This window comes from Nannobrachium achirus, assembly GCF_963921795.1.
Source record: "Nannobrachium achirus genome assembly, chromosome: 15".
In the NCBI taxonomy this organism is placed as follows: domain Eukaryota; kingdom Metazoa; phylum Chordata; class Actinopteri; order Myctophiformes; family Myctophidae; genus Nannobrachium; species Nannobrachium achirus.
In genome coordinates this window covers 44,029,142-44,050,517 of record NC_137822.1, presented here as the reverse complement: position 1 = coordinate 44,050,517, position 21,376 = coordinate 44,029,142, and the positions used below count along the sequence as shown (strand labels likewise).

Sequence of the window (21,376 nt, the reverse complement as noted above, 5' to 3'; positions counted from 1 at the left end):
TTTTTACGTGAACCGATACCCGATAGTATCGACGTCATGCGATCGATACCATTAAAAGTATTGTAGACGATACCCATCCCTAGCCGTAATGTGATCCCCTCTCGCTAGAACAGCGGTAACGTGATCCGCCTCTTGCTAGAAAAGCGGACACAGCTGGCTGAGCAGTTGTTGATGAGCGTGACTGACGGTCGGACACAGGCTTGGCGTTTTGATACTAAATGCTCCCTGACGGTCGCAACTACTGCTTGGGTTTTTAGCTGAATCAAAAGTCAGTCTGAAAAGGGATGTGTAAACTTTCTACAGTACACAATATACTTTGTGCTTGTTTTTAGCAAGCCCACGAAGGTTCTTCAGGGACTGCATTTCTATAGTTCAATGTAATGTCAATTATAAACGGATTAAAGGGGCTCCAGTCCTTGATTCTGATTGGCTGAATCAGTGTTGTACAATACTTGATATACACACGCCTAGGACCTACAGTAGGCATGCCACAACGTATCGGACCATATTAAAACCGCATGGCTTTTCTGAGTTATCAGGAGGGGCCCGTTCTCAACAATGCCACAAATCATGAATGCAGCATCCAAATGAGATGAAACTTTGCGCTCACACTCCCAGTAGGTCAAAGAATCAGCCTCATGGTGGCGCCATAGCAGGCATCATGATCTGGCATATAATTCTTGAAATGTAGGCTGTACCATCAAATGCTCAATGGATCTTGATGCAACTCCCCATATAGGCATCGGCAATTTCAACTCACAAGTCGATTTTTTGCCACTTCATGTTTAGTGTTGGGACTGACAAAGCCCTGGGTAGGCCACCCAGCCTGTCAAAGACCCTCTACTAGTTTACAGTGTGGTTTATCGCTCTAACATTGTCTACTATTATTTTAACATGTGACGTTTCAGCCACAGTCGCCTCTGTCTTGTTTCAGATTTCCTGTTGAAGCCAAACATCACCCTCCTCTTCCCCTCTGTGAACGGGGTTTCCAAGGGCAAGCAGCAGGGGCTGCAGGTGTTGGAGGGTTCCAACTTCACCATCAGGTGCTCCGCCCAGCCTCAGTACCCAAAAGGCTTCTTCTACGTGGTTCACGAGACTCAAAAAACCGAGATGGAGCGAGCCGACGATCCTGTGTACTCTGTTGACTTCCAGTTTACTCTGGCAAACCACACCCACCAAGGAAACTACACGTGTGTTCATCACATTGTTTATAAACGCAAGCACAGATTGTCCTCTCACAGCGAGGTCCTCTCTCTCGCCGTCACAGAGCCAGGTGAATTAACTGCATAATTTTCTGAAAAACCCATGTTTCTATAATATATTCTAATTTGAAACACCTGTGATGGTCCTCAACATGGCCGGTGTATATAGGACTGCATTTGAAACCCATGAATTGTCTCTGTGCAGAGTCTTACGATTTCAGGTTGGTGAGACCACGTAGTGGTGAGAGAACAAGCCACTCCTGTAAAGGTCTTCTGGAGATGAGACACCAGGGAGAGTGGAGGAAGGTGGATCACTGGTCTAAAGGCATGAACCTGATGGCGTTGTCTGTGGTGTGCAGACGGCTGGACTGTGGTACTGCTCTGGCAGAACGCGTGTGGGTTGAATGGGGGGTCGTGGAACACGCATGGTACATTGAATCTCCCTGTGTTGGAAATGACTCTTTGCTGAGGGACTGTGGAACAACAAAGTCTAGAGACTCCCCTAACACCATTCACGTGACCTGTTCAGGTAACAAACCATATTCTGAAATGTATATGGTCTCTCTCTCTCTCGTATTTCATCCATCCATCCATCCATCCATCCATCCATCCATCCAGTTTTATCCCTGCTTCTGGTCAGACTGAGTTAAATACATGCTTTTCCTTTTGGGAAATGTAGTGTGTGTGTGTGTGTGTGTGTGTGTGTGTGTGTGTGTGTGTGTGTGTGTGTGTGTGCGTGTGTGTGTGTGTGTTTCGCATGTCACATATTTTGCAACTTTTCGCATATTCCACAACTTTCCGCAATTTCACCGCATAAAATCACATAAAAACCCACATATTTCATATATAAACAATGTTGAATTTGTCATGTTGTCAGCTTGTACATCTAGTATTTTAGTGAAAAGCAATTTAGCAAAACATTTTTCTTTCCCTCCCCCCCCCCCCTCTCTCTCTCTCTCTCTCTCTCTCTCTCTCCCCCCCCCCCCCCCCCCCCCCCCCCCAGAGTCAGTGAGGTTGGTGAATGGCACTGGTTTGTGTTCAGGCAGAGTGGAGGTGAAGTCTGATCAGTCGTGGGTCTCAGTGTGTGAAGGTGACTTTGACCAGCAGGATGCAGAGGTGGTCTGTATGGAGCTTGGCTGTGGGGCCCCTTCAGTCCTCCAGGGGACGCTCTATCGGGAGGCTAATGCTCCGATGTGTACCAAAGAGTTCCAGTGTGAAGGCAGTGAGTCTGTTCTCCTGGACTGTAGAACCTCAAACTCAACTAGAAACACCTGCTTACCTGACAAGACTGTTGGACTCACCTGCTCAGGTAAAAGACAATTTACAATTTAGGCATTTAGCAGACACTTTTAATCCAAAGCGACTTACAATAAGCAGGTAATACATCAATATAATAAGATAATATGTCAGTACATCAACATTAATATAATGCATAGGAATATCAATCTAGAAAAATAATAACATGGGTAGACCACGCACCTAATCAGTAAATGTTTCTAAAACCTAGAAATTCTATCTAGCTTCATGTATGGTCATTTAGGGAAGGGGAGTGTTACAGTAGTGCTATGGGTTTAGGTGGAGTCTGAAGAGGTGAGTCTTCAGTCCACGTCCGACGGAGTTTATTCCACAGTTTTGGGGCCAGGAGGGCAAATTGTCTAAAGACAAACTAGGCCTACACTATAGATTTGGATTATTATTTCACTATCAAATAGAGATGTCCCAATCACGTTTTTTTGCTCCTGATCCGATTCCGATCATTAGATTTTGAGTATCTGCCGATACCGATATTTCCAGATCTGATCTTTTGGCAAAGCAATAAGAAAAAAGAAAGAAAACAATCCATATATTTTCCTCCCGGTTCCAATCTTTTTCTCTGATCACCCAATCCGTTTGGGACATCCCTACTATCAAAGTAATTTGACATTTTACCTTTTATTCTCTGGTCTTCTGTACAGAGCCTGATGATATCAGGTTGGTGGGAGGAACCAGTCGCTGTACAGGTTTCGTGGAGATTAAACACAAAGGAGAGTGGCATGGAATGATCCATTCTGACCACTGGGCTGACTACAGGAAGCAGGAGGCAGCATCTGTAATGTGTAGACAGCTGGGCTGTGGCTTTGCTGTTTACAGAAAGGATCATAAATTAAGATTCAGAGATAATCGGCCACGTGAAGATAAATGGCTGATTATGAATTCTTGTGTTGGATCTGAATCTTCGCTGAGGGAGTGTGCAACATTTCTGGATGGTAGTGCTAGAGATAATCTAGAGGTGACCTGTTCAGGTAAAAAAAAAATAATATATATATATATATATATATATATATATATATATATATATATATATTATACGTGTGTGTGTGTGTGTGTGTGTGTGTGTGTGTGTGTGTGTGTGTGTGTGTGTGCGTGTAAAACAGCACAAAAAGAAAAGAAACTTGACTTCGGTCCATTATATCTCCCCTTTAATAATACCAAATTGTATTGTGTTTTATATCATTTTTATCTTTGATTTTTCACCTTTACAACAGCTACACAGCCAAATGTGTGGGTACCGCCGATCAAATGTTTGCCAAAATGGCTTGCAATGTTGTTATTCTGTCATTTACTCTCGTTTTGGGCTTCCCTGACACTGAGCTTATCATTAACAAAGTGTAAAAATGGCCAATATGTTTTTTTTTCCTTCTTTTTCTTTTTCTTATTACTGTGGGAGAGTGCAATCATTCAGTGCTCCAACTAACAAAGAACAGTATTGCAGGCCTGCCAGGCCATTTTGAACATTTTTGGAGGGGTGCTAGCCACATGTTTGACTGTGTTGCTCATTCCACGAATGCCAGATCTTTACAAGCTGTACCTCCTTGTAAAGGACAATGATATCAAACACAATACCATTCTGCATAATTAAAGGGGGGATATAATGAACCGAATATTGGCAAATTTTGCATTGCAAGCCATTTTGGCAAACATTTGGTCGGCACTACCCACACGTTTGGCTGTGTAGCTCATGCCTCGAATGCCCGATGCTTACAAGCTGTACCTCGTTGTAAAGATGACGAATCAACGATAAAAATGATTTAAAATACAATAAAATTTGGTATTATTAAAGGGGAGATATAATGGACCGAAGTCAAGTTGTGCTGAGTTTATATATTTAAAGGGGCCAAACCATCATGTTGTGTATTTTATAGGGCTGGGATGCGATTAAGATTAGTAATCTAATTAATTACAGGCTCTGTGATTAATTAATCGCAATTAATCACATTTTAATCTCACATCAATATTTGATCTGAGAAGCATTTTTTCTTTTTCAAGTAAAACACATTTTGTTTTACAAGGGAATCAACAAGTGAGTTTTTTAAATCTAAATTTCGCATCCACTGGGCCAAGCAAAGCGCTCTGATCGGCTACTTCTCCCTTTGCGTTTGTTTGTCTCTTCTTGGTTGGTGCATCGCTATGATCAGCATGCCCGAAACTGAAGGTTCTGTGGTGAAAAACTAAGTGCGTACATTTTTTTTAATCGCGTTAATTTTCTGTAATTATTGAATCGCAATTAATCAGTTAAAGTCCCAGCCCTAGTATTTTATTATTGCCAGTGTATTTTCCCCACCCAAAAAAGTACAATTCATTAACTCTAAGCCTTGGTTTTCATTTCTGTGATTTTCTGAGTGGGTGTGTCCGAATGGTTCTCTCCTGAAAAGGGGACTGGTGTGACGTCAGTCACGTCACCAGTTGGTACTTTTAGGTTGGATTCTATTGAGACTATGGGGTGGGCGGGGTAAAGTGGTGCTAAAATTGGAACGATACAGGGATGATTAGCATGCTAAAATTGGAACGATACAGAGAAGATTACTGTAGCATGGTGTGCCATGGTACCATGCTAATCTTTTCTGTATCATTCCAATTTTAGCCCTAAAAAGGGCATGTTAGTATTGCATCTGAAATGGCTTGGAATTAGAGAACGACAGCCCATGAAATGTCAATATCCGGGTGGTTGTTTAGGCTAAAACCGTATTATGGACCAATATTTATATAAAATATATATTTTTAAAAGCATGGTGTGGCCCCAGTTATTTATTGTCACGAGTCATGACAAGAAATACGGTAACTGAATAAAATATCAGGTCATGACTCATGACTGGACCTATAATGACAAATCATGAACAATATAGCAGACAGACAAATGATAACAAATAGCAAACAGTAAGCACAGAATTAAGAATACATTTTCAGATGTATATTGAAATAGGCCTACTTATGGTCTTTTTTCTGTAATTTATCATGTCAATTTAAATGGATTAAATTGTATCGCATCCAAATGACATGGAACTTTGTGCTCACTGTGGGTAGGCCACCCAGCCTGGTAAAGATACCTCTTCTAATTTACAGTGTTGTTTATCGCTCTAACATTGTCTATTACACATCTGTCTTGTTACAGATTTCCTGTTGAAGCCAAACATCACCCTCCTCTTCCCCTCTGTGAACGGGGTTTCCAAGGACAAGCAGCAGGGGCTGCAGGTGTTGGAGGGTTCCAACTTCACCATCAGGTGCTCCGCCCAGCCACAGTACCCGGAAGGCCATTTCTATGTGGTTCACGTGACGCACGGAACCGAGCAGCAGCCAGCAGACGATCCTGTGTACTCTGTTGACTTCCCGTTTACTCTGGCAGACCACACCCACCAAGGAAACTACACGTGTGTTTATGGCGTTGTTTACAAACGCAAGCACAGATTTTACTCTCACAGCGAGGTCCTCTCTCTCAACGTCACAGCTGGTTGAATTAAAGCTTTCAAGTCACAACACGAAAGTCAGTCAAAGCAAACATGAATTCAGTCAGTTTTAGGGGAATTACATTTAATTGAGCATTTTGATTGAGCTTTTAGTGACTGAGTCTTTGTATGATAGTTGTGATACTCAATCCTAACCAAACATATCTCTCATAGCCTCTAATTTCCACAATTAAATAATATTCATTGAGGGCCTTATTGTCTGACCTCCTGCTGTTTGAATTTCTGACTAATAAAGTATCCAATCAATCAATACTCTGACACTGTTGTCAATGGTTACCATGAACAGAAACAATTCAAATACAGGAAAGTGACACTTCTTTCCAAAAAGAACAGGCTATGATGAAATCTTCTAACTGATGAATTACTCACATTAAAGTAAAGTTGAAACCTGAACCTGGTGAGTTGCCCTTTATACTGTCTCTGGATGCCCCACCACAACCACCTCTGTCTGTCTGTAGTAATAGTATTATTAATAGTTTACCTATTGCTGATATTTGAGTGAAACTATCTGTTCTGTCCATTCTAATTCTATGCCTCTCTTGTTTGGCCAAGTTAACTGTACACAATCAGCTCTCTGCTGCCCTCTGTTGTTGATAGAGGCCAAGTGATTATTTTTCATAGAAAGGTCAACAAATGTGATTGTAGTTATTATTATTGTAGTAATAATCATCCTATATCCTAATTATATATTTTGTAAAAAAATATATATAACACGATTTGCCACCTGGCAATTTTGGGGGTGTCATAACATATATATATATAACAATATTTTATTCAGTATTCACAATTTTCTGTACTTCTACACTACATCTCAGAGGAAAATATAGTGTGTAGCTTCCGTAAGTACTTTATATTTGAAATATGAATGGTTTGTCTTGATATAGTGGGCAAATATGAAGGGAGGCACATGACATAACATCTTCACAAGAGCCAGTTAATGCGTGTCTTTATACATTCGACAAAGTTTTACAGCAATATACAATTAACACAATTGTATATTTTCTTGTCATTGTGTGATGTTCCCAGCTTAAAGGCACTTTAAAGGGGAAAACCACCCATTTTCAATATTGAACATCAACATGTCATTAACCCATTCCCTGCCAACTTAAAATATGGATGTGCGCTAATACTGCCAGGAATATCATTAATTTTTCAGATCAACATTACGTGGCTTTGAATGGCTAGAGGCTGTGTTGGATTTAATATAGTACCACTAGAGCGCGCCAACGATAAGCCTTTCAACAGATATCTATGCTTTTCAAGGATGGAGTGATCACGTGGCCATAGTTGGCCTGCTGCGTCCGTTAACATTGGGCTAGGGCTAACCATTAGCGTGGGTCTGTGTGCGCCACGCGCGCGCTTGATGGTGTAAATATTATGAGGCAGTAAATATTATGAGGCAGCTCCACTAATCATCATCAGCGTAGATTTAACACTAAACAAGGCGCTAACTCGTTCTCCTGCTATACCATCAACATGTGGAACGCCCTTCCACAAGCCCTAAAGGAGAGCAAATCCCTAGCCTCCTTCAAAATTGGTATGAAAAGTCACCTTCAGACAGCAGCTACCCGTGACTTGTAAATAGACTAAGCCCCCATGCTCCCCCCCCCCCCTTTTTCTTTGTATTCTGCCTTTTGTATTTGATGTTATGCTTTTGAAACTGATATTATCCTAGATAAAGTACTATGTTCTATCCGTCTGTCTTTCAATGTTATATGAGATACTTAAAGTGTGGTTCCTGTGGAAATAAGCCTCGGCTTTCTAGGATCTCCTTTTAGTTGACCTTGTACCAGTGATTTGTACTGTCATGAAACTGTACTTTTTTCTATTGCAAACTTCTAATAAATTCTTCAATCAATCAATCAATATGATGGCCCATCGGCTGGGACATGTATCCACGCCACAGACACTTCAAACCGGGTCAAAATCCGACGTAATGACGCGCCGTTATGTATTGTAGTGTGTAATGAAACCAACGGCTAGCATGGGCGATTTTACACAGAGGAGGCCTGAGCTAGCAGTGACGTCACGAACCAACCCTTACTTTACACGGTCACTCGATACCATGGTACAAGGTAGGCGAAACCATTTATTCTTCAAAAAATATCCAATAATCCGAGCGACTTTAAAGTCGATCGGAACTTCCTAACTTGGAAGTCGTTCTGAAAGTCGACCAGCAGGCAAGAAGTTTTTAATATATCTACCTTAGAGGAGTTGTGTGGACATTCTTTGTTGCCTAGAACTTGAGGATTGATTGCATGATTTGGGGTTTGTATCGCAAAGTACATCGGTGTGATGTCATCACGGTGTACTTTGCAATACAAACCCCAAGATCAATCCTCCAGTTCTAGGCAACACAGAAGGGGAGAACCTTTTTTTTAATGTCCACAACTCCTCTAAGGTATACCCCATTTAGTGCTCCAGAAATGAACGGGTTATGTCCAGCGTGCCTCCCGCAGGCTGCATCCGCGACCGTTGTCTTATTTTGAAGGCCAGAAGTCCATAGCGTAAACACTTCCGGTTTGACGTCATGACGTCATTCACCGGAAGCGATCGTCATCAACATGCGGTTGTGTAATGGCGGATCGATGCCTTTCAACATGTGTTTTATTAGCGAGAATCTAATGCCATCCTTGGCTTTAAAAGTGTTGTTTGGAGAAAATGGACATTAAAGATGAGATTCCCCGTCGGCCTCCATGTTATGGGATTACTATTTTGTGCACGTGGATCCGTGATGATGATGAATCGGCGAGGCCGATCGTGTCAGGACCTTCCGCCGGGCTACAGGGTAGGAGAACCGGCGTTACTCCATATACAGTACTTTCCGCGAGTATACTCGGGATCGGCACTCTAAATACTCGAGTATTTTTCACGAGTATTCTCGGGATCGGCTACAAATGAGTTAATTAATATAGTTCAATATTGAAAATGGATGGGGTTTCCCCTTTAAGTTTACTGGAAGCCATCGCAGGCACCGTCTTGAAAATGATGCCTTTCCATAAATTAGATGTTACAAAATGTTTTTTGTATGCTAGTATTTAGCATACCCAATAACAGAGTCCACCCTTGCCCATGCAGGGTGCCCTAGCTGGCATGCATGCATGGTGTCTGGGGTTGGCGTTGGGGGAGTGTACTGTATTTGGGGAGGCTGTGGAGGAATAGCCTATCAGGACACAGTGTCACAGTGCAACACTTCAGCAGAGCCAGGAGCAGACAGACTGTGGCTGCAGGTTGATCTGTGGAGCTTCAGAACAGACAGCAGGATGAAGATGGTGGTGTGGCTGAGTGTGGCCTCTCTGCTGCTAACCATGGAGCTGCATTGTAAGTAGACCTGATAATCCATGAGAATAAACCTCCTGACACCATGTGAGGCTGCTCTGACAACGATGACATGTTTAGAGCTACAGTACAAGGATTGTTAGCTTGGGACAGGGTCTGCATTCTGCTCATGGATTCTGTCTGTTTCAGATCATGTTAGTGAACTGTTACAGTCTCTTATTGTAGTTAATTAATATGACAGGTTGTGTGTCACATAGACAGTGAACATATAGTTTTTTGCCAAAGCAGAAAGTCAACAGTGATGATGACATATTATTGATCTGGTTCAGATCCTGGATTAATCATTAAGGTTATATTGTCTCCTGATGCCCCCCCCTGTCTGTCTGTCTGTCTGTCTGTCTGTCTGTCTGTCTGTCTGTCTGTCTGTCTGTCTGTCTGTCTGTCTGTCTCTCTCTCTCTCTCTCTCTCTCTCTCTCTCTCTCTCTCTCTCTCTCCTCGTCTTTAGTAAAAGTAATCTGCCCATCTTACAGGGAAGAAAATTAATACAATTGTGCTTCTGCTCTGAACCACAGGTTTATATCTCATTATAATTTCATTTTTCTCTTCAGCTCTGCAGGTTAAACCAACTCTCCACCCGACAGGTAAACAAACATGAACAAATTCAACTAAACATCATACGTTGTAGCCCAAAATGTTGTTCTTCTAATCAAAGTAATATTACTTTGATTCTATTGCAGCGTTAATTCTGTTAACTAAAACTATTTTTGTTTTGTTCTATTAAATTCTGTTCTAAGGCATGTTAAGGCATTTTGTTAATGCTGCTCTCAGAGCAGCATTAATGATATGCATATTGAAACACCTGTGTTGGTCCTCAACATGGCCGCTGTAACACTACATTTGAAACCCACGAAATGGAGTTGTGTCCAAGAGTGCGATAGCAAGAGAGTGCAAAAAGACCCGTACTTCCCGTTTCTGCATGACGTAGGGGGGACGCCTTTTTAGGAGGCAGAAGCAGGTTGGAGTCTATTCATTTACAATGAGAGAGCTAACGTGAACACAGATCAAAATAATAGTTCAGAAGCTATGGTCACTGAACTAAATATTGGACCCGATCATCACAAGCCACATAATATTAACAAAATTGTCATACTAAAGTGGCTTTTTTCATCGACACAACAAAGGAGAAAATCAACTTTATTATTGCTCTTTAGCTGTCCCAGCAACACACTCTCGCGGGATCTATAGCACCAGTAAACAGGACGTGCGCGAGATTTGCAGTCAGAGCCGGCGCCCACTTAGGAGTCAATTTGTAGGATTTGTGTACCATGTCGCACTCTAGTGGATCCAATGAGGATGAGCCATCTTCATTAATTAAATATCTTTGGTTGTGTTAACAACTTAAGTTCGGGAGTAGAGGCCACCCTCTGCTTATCTCAGCCACTCCCCATTACCAATCTACCACACAGCATTCACTCATTAGCCACTCCCCTTTCACAATCACCTGTATCTACTACAGCTGCCTCCACTCACCACAGCCAATTCCTGGTGCAATCACCACAGTATAAATACACCTGCGTTCTCTCAACTGGCTCGTCCGTTCTGCTCCACTACAGAACAAACATCCTCCTCCACCCCAAACTCCTCCTTAATCCTCAATTCTCACTCTTCCTCCTACTGTCTCTATTTCTATCCACAACTTTCCAACATCCCATCGTGCATTGCGCAGAATGTGCAGGCAGGCAGCTTCCGGCGCCGCAGCCGAGAGTGATCTACAAGCTCACAACGGTTGCATCTGCGACGCGACGTGAGCTTGTATGTCTGCTGTTAACCGGAAGTGTCCAGAAAATAACGCTATAGTAAATTCTCGCGGAAACAGGTGGATAGGAATCCAGGGGGGCAATGTCGGAGCAGAGACGACCGCTCCCCGAGTGAGCATCGATGGCCGTCCTCTCCAGAGACTACAACCCCACCCTGAGTCTCGCCCTACCTGGGTTCCTCATCCTTATCATTCATTCCATCCATCCATTCATAATTATTGTTCATAAAATTCTGTTAAACTTGAGCAGAGGTGTGGTCTCTTACCAGTGAATAGAGCGTATACGTGTGACATCATCGTACCCGGAAGTTAAGCGGGAACGCCTACTGAGTGGCAAAAAAACAAAAACAAAATAAAATATAAGATATGCCTTCCGTCCAAACGACAACGGCATTTTCGGGGCTTGAAAACGCAACAAAGTCACTACTCTATCCAGAGTGGAATTCTTTGAACTCGCTCTTTCTCGCGTCTCCATCTGAACAGGAGAAACGGAGGAAACAACAAAACATGTGATGTCACGGCTCACGTGCAGCCCACGTGCAGCCACGCTACCATGTTGAATTTAAACAAAGATGTGGAATCCTCTATTTCTGCGTCACCGCCACCTAGCGACATGAAATGCACACTACATCATTTTATAATATAGTTGCATGTCCGTCTGAACGCTGCATTTAATGTTAGACCGCAAAGACATTTTGCCGTTTTCTCTACAGACCGTTGTCGAGTAAACGTGGCCTAGTCTGTCCACGGTGCTGATCCATACCCTCTATTGTCTCTGTACAGAGTACGATTTCAGGCTGGTGAGACCACGTAGTGGTGAGAGAACAAGTCACTCCTGTAAAGGCATTCTGGAGATGAGACACCAGGGAGAGTGGAGGAAGGTGGATCACTGGTCTAAAGGTATGCACCTGACAGTGTTGTCTGTGGTGTGTAGACAGCTGGACTGTGGTACTGCTCTGGAACAACGCAGGTGGGTTGAATGGGGGATTGTGGAACGCGCATGGAACATTGAATCTCCCTGCGTTGGAAATGATTCTTTGCTGAGGGACTGTGGAACAACAAAGTCTAGAGACTCCCAGTACACCATGCATATGACCTGCTCAGGTAACAAATCATATTCTCTCTTATTTCATCCGTCCGTCCGTCCGTCCGTCCGTGTGTGTGTGTGTGTGTGTGTGTCCGTCCGTCCGTCCGTCCGTCCGTGTGTGTGTGTGTGTGTGTGTGTGTGTGTGTGTGTGTGTGAGAATAAATTACCTTTATTTATATAACACACTTCACAGCACGAATGCACAGAGTGCTTTACAGAGATACACAATAAAAAGTAAAAGTAACCTCCACAATAACAGCAGGAGGCCATTATTACAGAGAAAGTACCAATCAATAAAAGAGAATAAATTAAAGAACAAAAGAACAGTAAAATCAGGGATGCCTATAAGTCACCAAAGGCCTGTATGAACAGGTGTGTTTTCAGATGACTCTGAAAGGAAGCCTCTGAGGGGGCCGTTCTTAGCCGTTCTTCCAGGGGTAGGGCGTTCCAGAGCTTTGGGGCTATCGCCTCAAAGACTCGGTCGCCCTTTGTTTTTAACTTGATCCAAGGATCTGAGTGAGCGAGTGGTAGTGTAGTGACGGATAAGTTCCGTGATGTAGATAGGGGCTTGGCCAAGTAAAAGTGAGGACTTTTAAATGTATTCCGTAGTGTTCTGGGTGCCAGTGCAGAGAGGCTAGAATGGGAGTGATGTGACATGACTTTTTTTTTACCTATATATACAAGCTCACATGGTTGTATTTATGTCATGTTGTCCTTGTACATCTAGTATACTCTCTCTCTCTCTCTCTCTCTCTCTCTCTCTATCTCTCTCTCTCTCTCTCTCTCTCTCCAGAGTCTGTCAGGGTGGTGAATGGCACTGGTTTGTGTTCAGGCAGAGTGGAGGTGAAGTCTGATCAGTCGTGGGTCTCAGTGTGTGAAGGTGACTTTGACCAGCAGGATGCAGAGGTGGTCTGTAGGGAGCTTGGCTGTGGGGCCCCTTCAGTCCTCCAGGGGGCGCTCTATCGGGAGGTGAATGCTCCGATGTGGACGAAAGAGTTTCAGTGTGAAGGCAACGAGTCTGCTCTCCTGGACTGTAGAACCTCAAACTCAACTAGAAACACCTGCTCACCTGACAAGACTGTTGGACTCACCTGCTCAGGTAAAATACAAACTACCCTATATGTTTGGATTATTATTTCACTATCAAATAGGGATGTCTCAATCATGTTTGTTTGCTTCCGATCCGATTCCGATCATTTGATTATGAGTCAGTGGCGGTGCCAGGAATGAGATTTTAGTAGGCGAAATGCCAGCCAAAATGCCTAACCCTAACCTTAAAATCAATGGTGGAAAAAGTACTCAAATGTTTTACTTAAAGGCCCACTGACACGCCCCGAAATTATAATAGTATGATACAGTAGGTCACGTGGTCTCTTTGAAAACGGTCTGAAATAGTCTGAAACTCATGTCACAGTGTAATCTGCCCCTCGCTCCCCAACAACAGCTGACCAGTACAGATTTTTCCAGATATTTTTTCTCCCGGTTCCTATCTTTTGAAAATCAACCTGATCAACCAATCTCTCCGATCACCGGATCCGGGACATCTCTACTATCAAAGTAATTTGCCATTTTACAGTATATTCTCTGGTCTTCTGTAACAGAGCCTGATGATATCAGGTTGGTGGGAGGAACCAGTCGCTGTACTGGTTTTGTGGAGATCAAATACAGAGGAGAGTGGCAAGGAATGATCCACTCTTACCACTGGACTGACAAGAGAAAGCCGGAGGCAGCAACTGTAATGTGTAGACAGCTGGGCTGTGGCTTCACTGTTGACAGAAAAGAATTGACAGAAAAGAGCGGCGATGTGCTGCCAAAATGGCTGATTATGAATTCCTGTGTTGGATCTGAATCTTCACTGAGGGAGTGTGCAACATTTCTGGGTGGTTCTGCTTCGGACAGACTACAGCTGACCTGTTCAGGTAATACAGAAAAATATTTAAACTGTCTGTCTGTCTGTCTGTCTGTCTGTCTGTCTGTCTGTCTGTCTGTCTGTCCACATGCACATGTGCATGATGTTGATGGTGATATTAGTGATGATGATCAGCTTGTACATCTAGTATTTTAGCGAAAAGCAATTTAGAAAAAATGTTTGAATCCATGGGGTGATATTAGTGATAATGATTATTGTCATGACAGGACCTATGTTGACAAATCATGAACAATATAGCAAACAGACAAACGATAACAAATAGCAAACAATAAGAACAGAATTCTAGATGGAACTGAGCCTAGTTTTCATTCAATAAGAGTTTTGGTTGAATGAGGGAGTCAAATATTTGTATCCATTTCAGATGTTTATTCCAATGACATAAAATAGGCCTGCCTACTTGTGGTAGCCTGGCGTTGCTCATTCTAATTCCTCACTGCGTATCGGATATTAGTCTGGACTCGCGAGCCGAATTTTCATTTCCAAGGGGTGGGTTAGAAAAATGGCTCTGGACATGATTGGTTAGACCAGACCAATGCTGGGCCCAGATTGGTCCCCCAAATCTCCAGTCCTTGTTTCTGATTGGCTGAATCAGTGTTGTAAAATATTGATTATACACACATGACACACATAGGACCTACAGTAGGGGTGCCACGACATATCGGACCACATTAAAACCGTATCGCTTTTCTGAGCTTTTTTCTGAGTTTGCAGGAGGGGCCCGTTCTCAACAATGCCACAAATCATGAATGCAGCATCCAAATGACATGAAACTTTGCGCTCACGCTCCCAGTAGGCCAAAGAATCAGCCTCATGGTGGCGCCATAGCAGGCATCATGTTCTGGCCTATAATTCTTGGTTTATTGCTCTAACATTGTATACTATATTTACACATCTGACGTTCCAGCCACATTCGCCTCTGTCTTGTTACAGGTTTCCTGTTGAAGCCAAACATCACCCTCCTCTTCCCCTCCGTAAACGGGGTTTCCAAGGGCGAGCAGCAGGGGCTGCAGGTGTTGGAGGGTTCCAACTTCACCATCAGGTGCTCCGCCCAGCCTCAGTACCCAAAAGGCTACTTCTACATGGTGCACGCGACGCACAAACCCAAGCTGCAGCCAGCTGACGATCCTGTGTACTCTGTTGACTTCCCGTTTACTCTGGCAGACCACACCCACCAAGGAAACTACACGTGTGTTTATCACATCATTTACAAACGCAAGCACAGATTGTACTCTTACAGCGAGGTCCTCTCTCTCACAGTCACAGAGCCAGGTGAATTAACTGAATCATTTTCTGGAAAAAACCCATGTTTCTGGATTCTAAATTGAAACACCTGTGTTGGTCCTCAACATGGCCGGTGTAGGACTGCATTTGAAACCTATGAATTGTCTCTTGTACAGAGTACGATTTCAGGCTGGTGAGACCACGTAGTAGTGAGAGAACAAGCCACTCCTGTAAAGGCATTCTGGAGATGAGACACCAGGGAGAGTGGAGGAAGGTGGATCACTGGTCTAAAGGCATGAACCTGATGGCGTTGTCTGTGGTGTGCAGACAGCTGGACTGTGGTAATGCTCTGGCAGAACGCCTGTGGGTTGAATGGGGCGTCGTGGAACGCGCGTGGAACATTGAATCTCCCTGCGTTGGAAATGACTCTTTGCTGAGGGACTGTGGAACAACAAAGTCTAGAGACTCCCGTAACACCATGCACGTGACCTGCTCAGGTAACAAACAATATTCTAAAATGTATTCACCTTATTCCTGGCCCCGACCCCGGCTTCCTGTTCATATCCTGGAAGAGGCTGAAAAACATAATTTGGTTTCCTGTGTCCTTGCATTAAAGTGTCAGTAGATGGCGCTCTGGGTTCTGAATGAACCTGTGTTGCCATGTCTACTTATAATAAGCAATTTGTGTCTTTTAAAAAAATAGTGTAGTTGCTTATTGGGCTTACTTTCTAATATTTTTTAAACCAGTGGTTCCCAAATCTTTTCATATCAAGGACCCCATATTGCCTAGTTGCTTCTGTGAATGGCTTATTTCTTTGGCAAAATCTGGCAACTGACAATTCCCTGTCACTTCCTTACTTGGAAGGAAGTGAAAAGATGTTTTTTGAAGCAGCACACAGAGAAGAACACTCTAGCGCCCTCTGTTATAGGCAAAGGCAGCCTCTCTAGAGAGGGCCAGGAATAAGTGATGTCATCTCTTATTTCATCCATCAATCCATCCATCCATGTGCGTGTACAAAAAAACTAGCAGATCTACAAGCTCACAAGGTTGAATTTATGTCATGTTGTCAGCTTGTACATCTAGTATTTTAGCAAAAGGCAATTTAGCAAAAATGGTTGAATCCATGGGAAATTGTAATTGGAAATTCTCTGTATGCCCCCCCCCCCCCCCCTCTCTCTCTTTCTCCAGAGTCAGTCAGGTTGGTGAATGGCACTGGTTTGTGTTCAGGCAGAGTGGAGGTGAAGTCTGATCAGTCATGGGTCTCAGTGTGTGAAGGTGACTTTGACCAGCAGGATGCAGAGGTGGTCTGTAGGGAGCTTGGCTGTGGGGCCCCTTCAGTCCTCCAGGGGGCGCTCTATGGGGAGGTGAATGCTCCGATGTGTACCAAAGAGTTCCAGTGTGAAGGCAGTGAGTCTGCTCTCCTGGACTGTAGAACCTCAAACTCAACTAGAAACACCTGCTCACCTGACAAGACTGTTGGACTCACCTGCTCAGGTAAAAGGGTTAAACTACACTATAGATTTGGGTTTTTATTTCACTATCAAATAGAGATGTTCCAATGACGTTTTCTATTTTTTTTTTCTTTTTTTTTGTGCTCCCGATCTGATCCTAATAATTCAATTTGAGTATCTGCCGATTGCGATTTTTCCGGATCCAATCTTTTGGCAATGCAATAATAAAAAAATATCGTATTCATTAAAATAAAATCCATATATTTCTCTTCTGGTTCCAATCTTTTGAAAATCACCCTGATCACCCGATCTCTCTGATCATCCGATCCGATCGGGACATCTCTACTACTATCAAAGTAATTTGCCATTTTACTGTTTATTCCCTGGTCTTCTGTACAGAGCCTGATGATATCAGGTTGGTGGGAGGAACCAGTCGCTGCACTGGTTTCGTGGAAATTAAATATGAAGGAGCGTGGCACGGAATGATCCACTCTTACCACTGGACTGACAACAGGAAGCCGGAGGCAGCATCTGTAATGTGTAGACAGCTGGGCTGTGGCTTTGCTGTTTACAGAAAAGACTTGAGATGGGGATTAGAACATCTGCCACGTGAAGATAAATGGCTGATTATGAATTCCTGTGTTGGATCTGAATCTTCTCTGAGGGAGTGTGCAACATATTTGAGCGGTAGTTCTACGAGTAAACTAGAGCTGACCTGTTCAGGTAAAAAAGGTTTTAAACAATGACAGCAATCTTTTAGGCTTTCATTTTATCTATCTGTCTGTCTCTGTGTACAGTATATTTGTCTTTCTACCACTTTTTGTGGTCACATGTTCAGATACTGGATTCTGATTGGCTTAGAACAGTGGTAAATCAGTCAACAACCTTGAGTTGGCTCATGGACCCCGCCCACTGTTGTGTTGCAGATGTAACATTTCCAATAACCTTGCAAGTTACAACTGTGTTTTCTTTCATTTATATGGTAGAAGTGGTAGAAAAGCAATTTACCATTCGAGGGTTGTGGGTTGTTGGCTGATTTACCACTGTTTCAGGGTTGTTTGGCACTCGGCTTGGCCTTAAAGGCTTACTTCTAAGTCCTCATGCGTATATGTGCATGATGATGACAATGATAATGATAATGGTGATGATGATCAGCATTGTTCATCATTATTGTTTTCTTTTTCACACTTTTAGAGCATATCTGTAGTGATAATATGGCCATAACTAACTGTACCTGTGTTTGAGTATTATGACAAGACAATTTACCCCTGAACTGCAGTGTACAAATGTCGAAGGAGCATGGTGTGGTTTTAAAACCAAATTGACCGATGCTCTAGACAACGTGGCCCCCTTGCAAACCACCAGGGTTAAAGCCCGCCAAGAGCCATGGTATAACTCAGATATTACCGAATCAGCTAAACTCAGAGACAAAAAGTATGATGAAAAACGTAAGTGCTGCAAAAAGCTTAGAAAAAAATTCAGCCCTGACCTCAATATCCAAATCAAACATCTTACTGCTCAGTGCAAGAAACTCAGAAACCAGACAATCGCCCTAATTAGATCCGCCAAAAAAGACTACATCGACGTCAAAATTGACGAATACAAAAACAAACCACGAGACCTATGGAAGTTGCTTAACAACCAATTAGGCTTAAAACCTAAAACCATATGCCACAGCATAAACATCAAAACGGACGCCACTCTCATTTCTGACAAATCTGAAGTGGCTACCCATCTTAACAAAACCTTTACCACCATGGCCCATTCACTGGTTGAAAGACTGGTCGCCCCATCTGGGCGGTATGGTGTAAAATTTGTTAAGAAATTCTACAATAAACTGGGCGTCAGAAAAGACAGTTTTAAACTTGCCACCTGATGAACTGATGAAGTGTTTAAAAAACTGAGCGCCCTACCTCAACACAAGGCCACTGGCCTTGATAAAATTCCAGCTAGGTTTCTCAGAGATTCAGCCGCTACCATTGCTCCAATCATTACCCACATAATTAACCTTTCCATCGAACAGGGTCATGTCCCACAGGACTTCAAACTAGCAAAAGTAACCCCCCTGCATAAAAAAGGTAGCAAACTAGACCCTGGAAACTACCGTCCCGTTTCCATTCTTAGCTCCATATCCAAAGTCATGGAGAAAATAGTCTACGAACAGATTGCACGATATCTCGATGAGAATAATCTGATTTACGAGTTCCAATCTGGATTCAGAAAATCTCATTCCACCGACACATGCCTTCTCTATTTGACCGACCAAATCAAACGCGAAGCGGATGACGGCAAATATAGCGGCATGGTCATGATGGACCTCCAGAAGGCATTTGACACCGTAAATCATTCTATTCTGATTGAGAAACTAAAAGCCATCGGTCTTGACAGCGCAGCAGTAAGTTGGATGTAGTCTTACCTGGTGGGGAGGGAACAGGTGGTGGAGATTAACGGTACCCTGTCCCCCCCCCCCCTCCCAGTAAGCTGTGGTGTTCCTCAAGGTAGCATACTGGGACCTCTGTTGTTCCTAATATACGTGAACGACATGGCATCTGCTTGCGACTGCAACCTGTTCCTGTTCGCGGATGACTCGGCTCTCCTAGTCTCGGGCAAGGACCACTTGCAGGTTGAAAAGACACTTAACTCTGAACTAAGTAAGATCTGCAAATAACGACAACAAATTATCAATTCACCTGGGAAAAACGGAGTCCATCCTCTTTGGATCAATCATAACCTCAAAAAAGTCGATAACTTCACAATCAAAGTGGGTGACAAGGTCATAACACGAAAAATCGAAATCTCTTACTTAGGATGCATCCTTGAAGCTAATCTTTCCAGTGAAAAGATGACTTCTAAAGTAATAAATAAAATCAACCAACGAACTCGTTTCCTACAGAGGATCGCCCCGATGGTCAATTTCAACACACTAAAGACCATAGCTGGTGCAATAATCCAGCCCCTCTTTGACTACGGAGTCCACGTATGGTATAGGATGCATCCTTGAAGCTAATCTTTCCAGTGAAAAGATGACTTCTAAAGTAATAAATAAAATCAACCAACGAACTCGTTTCCTACAGAGGATCGCCCCGATGGTCAATTTCAACACACTAAAGACCATAGCTGGTGCAATAATCCAGCCCCTCTTTGACTACGGAGTCCACGTATGGTATCGTGACGCGCCACAAGCCCTGAAAACTAAACTCCAAACAGCCCAAAATAAACTAATTAGGGTCCTGCTTAGCCTTCCCTATCAGACTCACCTCACCGCTACTCACCAGTTAAGAGTGGGGTGGCTCAAAGTAGATGACAGAGTACAGCAACTTGCAATGGGCCTGGTGTACAACACTACACTACACCACTATGATACCCAAGTACCTATCACAATACTTTATAAACATTAAGGATGTCCATAATTACAACACCAGAGGCAGCGCCACAGATCACTTTCAACCCAGAGTCAAAACCAACAAAGGGTCAAACTCTTTTTTCTGCTATACCACCAAAATGTGGAAAGCCTTACCGAAGGCCATAAAGGAGTGTGGATCACTAGCATCCTTTAAAATTGCCCTGAAAAACCACTTACAGGCAGCAGCCGTTCGCAACTGGTAAAAAATGAACCTAGCCCAACCCTTACCTCCTGCAGCCACAGTCGCCTCTGTCTTGTTTCAGATTTCCTGTTGAAGCCAAACATCACCCTCCTCTTCCCCTCCGTGAACGGGGTTTCCAAGGGCAAGCAGCAGGGGCTGCAGGTGTTGAAGGGTTACAACTTCACCATCAGGTGCTCCGCCCAGCCTCAGTACCCAAAAGGCTACTTCTACGTGGTTCACACGACACACGAAACCGAGCTGCAGCCAGCAGATGATCCCCTGTACTCTGTTGACTTCCCGTTTACTCTGGCAGACCACACCCACCAAGGAAACTACACGTGTGTTTATCACATCGTTTATAATGGCGAGCACAGATTGTCCTCTCACAGCGAGGTCCTCTCTCTCACCGTCACAGAGCCAGGTGAATGAACCTTTAAGACCTGAGGAACTGATTGTAAAAATGTTTTCTAAATCCTAAAAAAAAAGAAATCTGAAAAACCTATGTTTCTAGATTCTAAATTGAAACCCTGTGATGGTCCTCAACATGGCCGGTGTAGGACTGCATTTGAAACCTATAAATTGTCTCTTGTGCAGAGTCTTACGATTTCAGGTTGGTGAGACCACGTAGTAGTGAGAGAACAAGTCACTCCTGTGAAGGCATTCTGGAGATGAGACACCAGGGAGAGTGGAGGAAGGTGGATCACAGGTCTAAAGGCATGAACCTGATGGCGTTGTCTGTGGTGTGCAGACAGCTGGACTGTGGTAATGCTCTGGCAGAACGCCTGTGGGTTGAATGGGGGGTCGTGGAACGCGCATGGAACATTGAATCTCCCTGCGTTGGAAATGACTCTGTGCTGAGGGACTGTGGAACAACAAAGTCCAGAGATTCCCGTAACACCATGCACGTGACCTGCTCAGGTAACAAACCATATTCTAAAATGTATTCACCTTATTCCTGGCCCCGCCCCTGGCTTCCTGTTCATATCCTGAAAGAGGCTGAAAAACATCATTTGGTTTCCTGTGT

General features: G+C 43.4%; 1 protein-coding gene across 1 annotated transcript in view; it reads left to right on the top strand.

Annotated features, from left to right (window-relative positions):
- Positions 1-21,376, top strand: part of LOC308300010 (scavenger receptor cysteine-rich type 1 protein M130-like) — a 34,170-nt gene that overhangs the window by 7,407 nt on the left and 5,387 nt on the right. The window contains exons 6-11 of the mRNA XM_080743780.1: positions 935-1,273; positions 1,408-1,731; positions 16,506-16,811; positions 17,168-17,491; positions 20,435-20,773; positions 20,947-21,270. Of these exons, the coding sequence (XP_080599906.1) occupies positions 935-1,273; positions 1,408-1,731; positions 16,506-16,811; positions 17,168-17,491; positions 20,435-20,773; positions 20,947-21,270 (1,956 nt within the window). The remainder of the gene's footprint in view (positions 1-934; positions 1,274-1,407; positions 1,732-16,505; positions 16,812-17,167; positions 17,492-20,434; positions 20,774-20,946; positions 21,271-21,376) is intronic.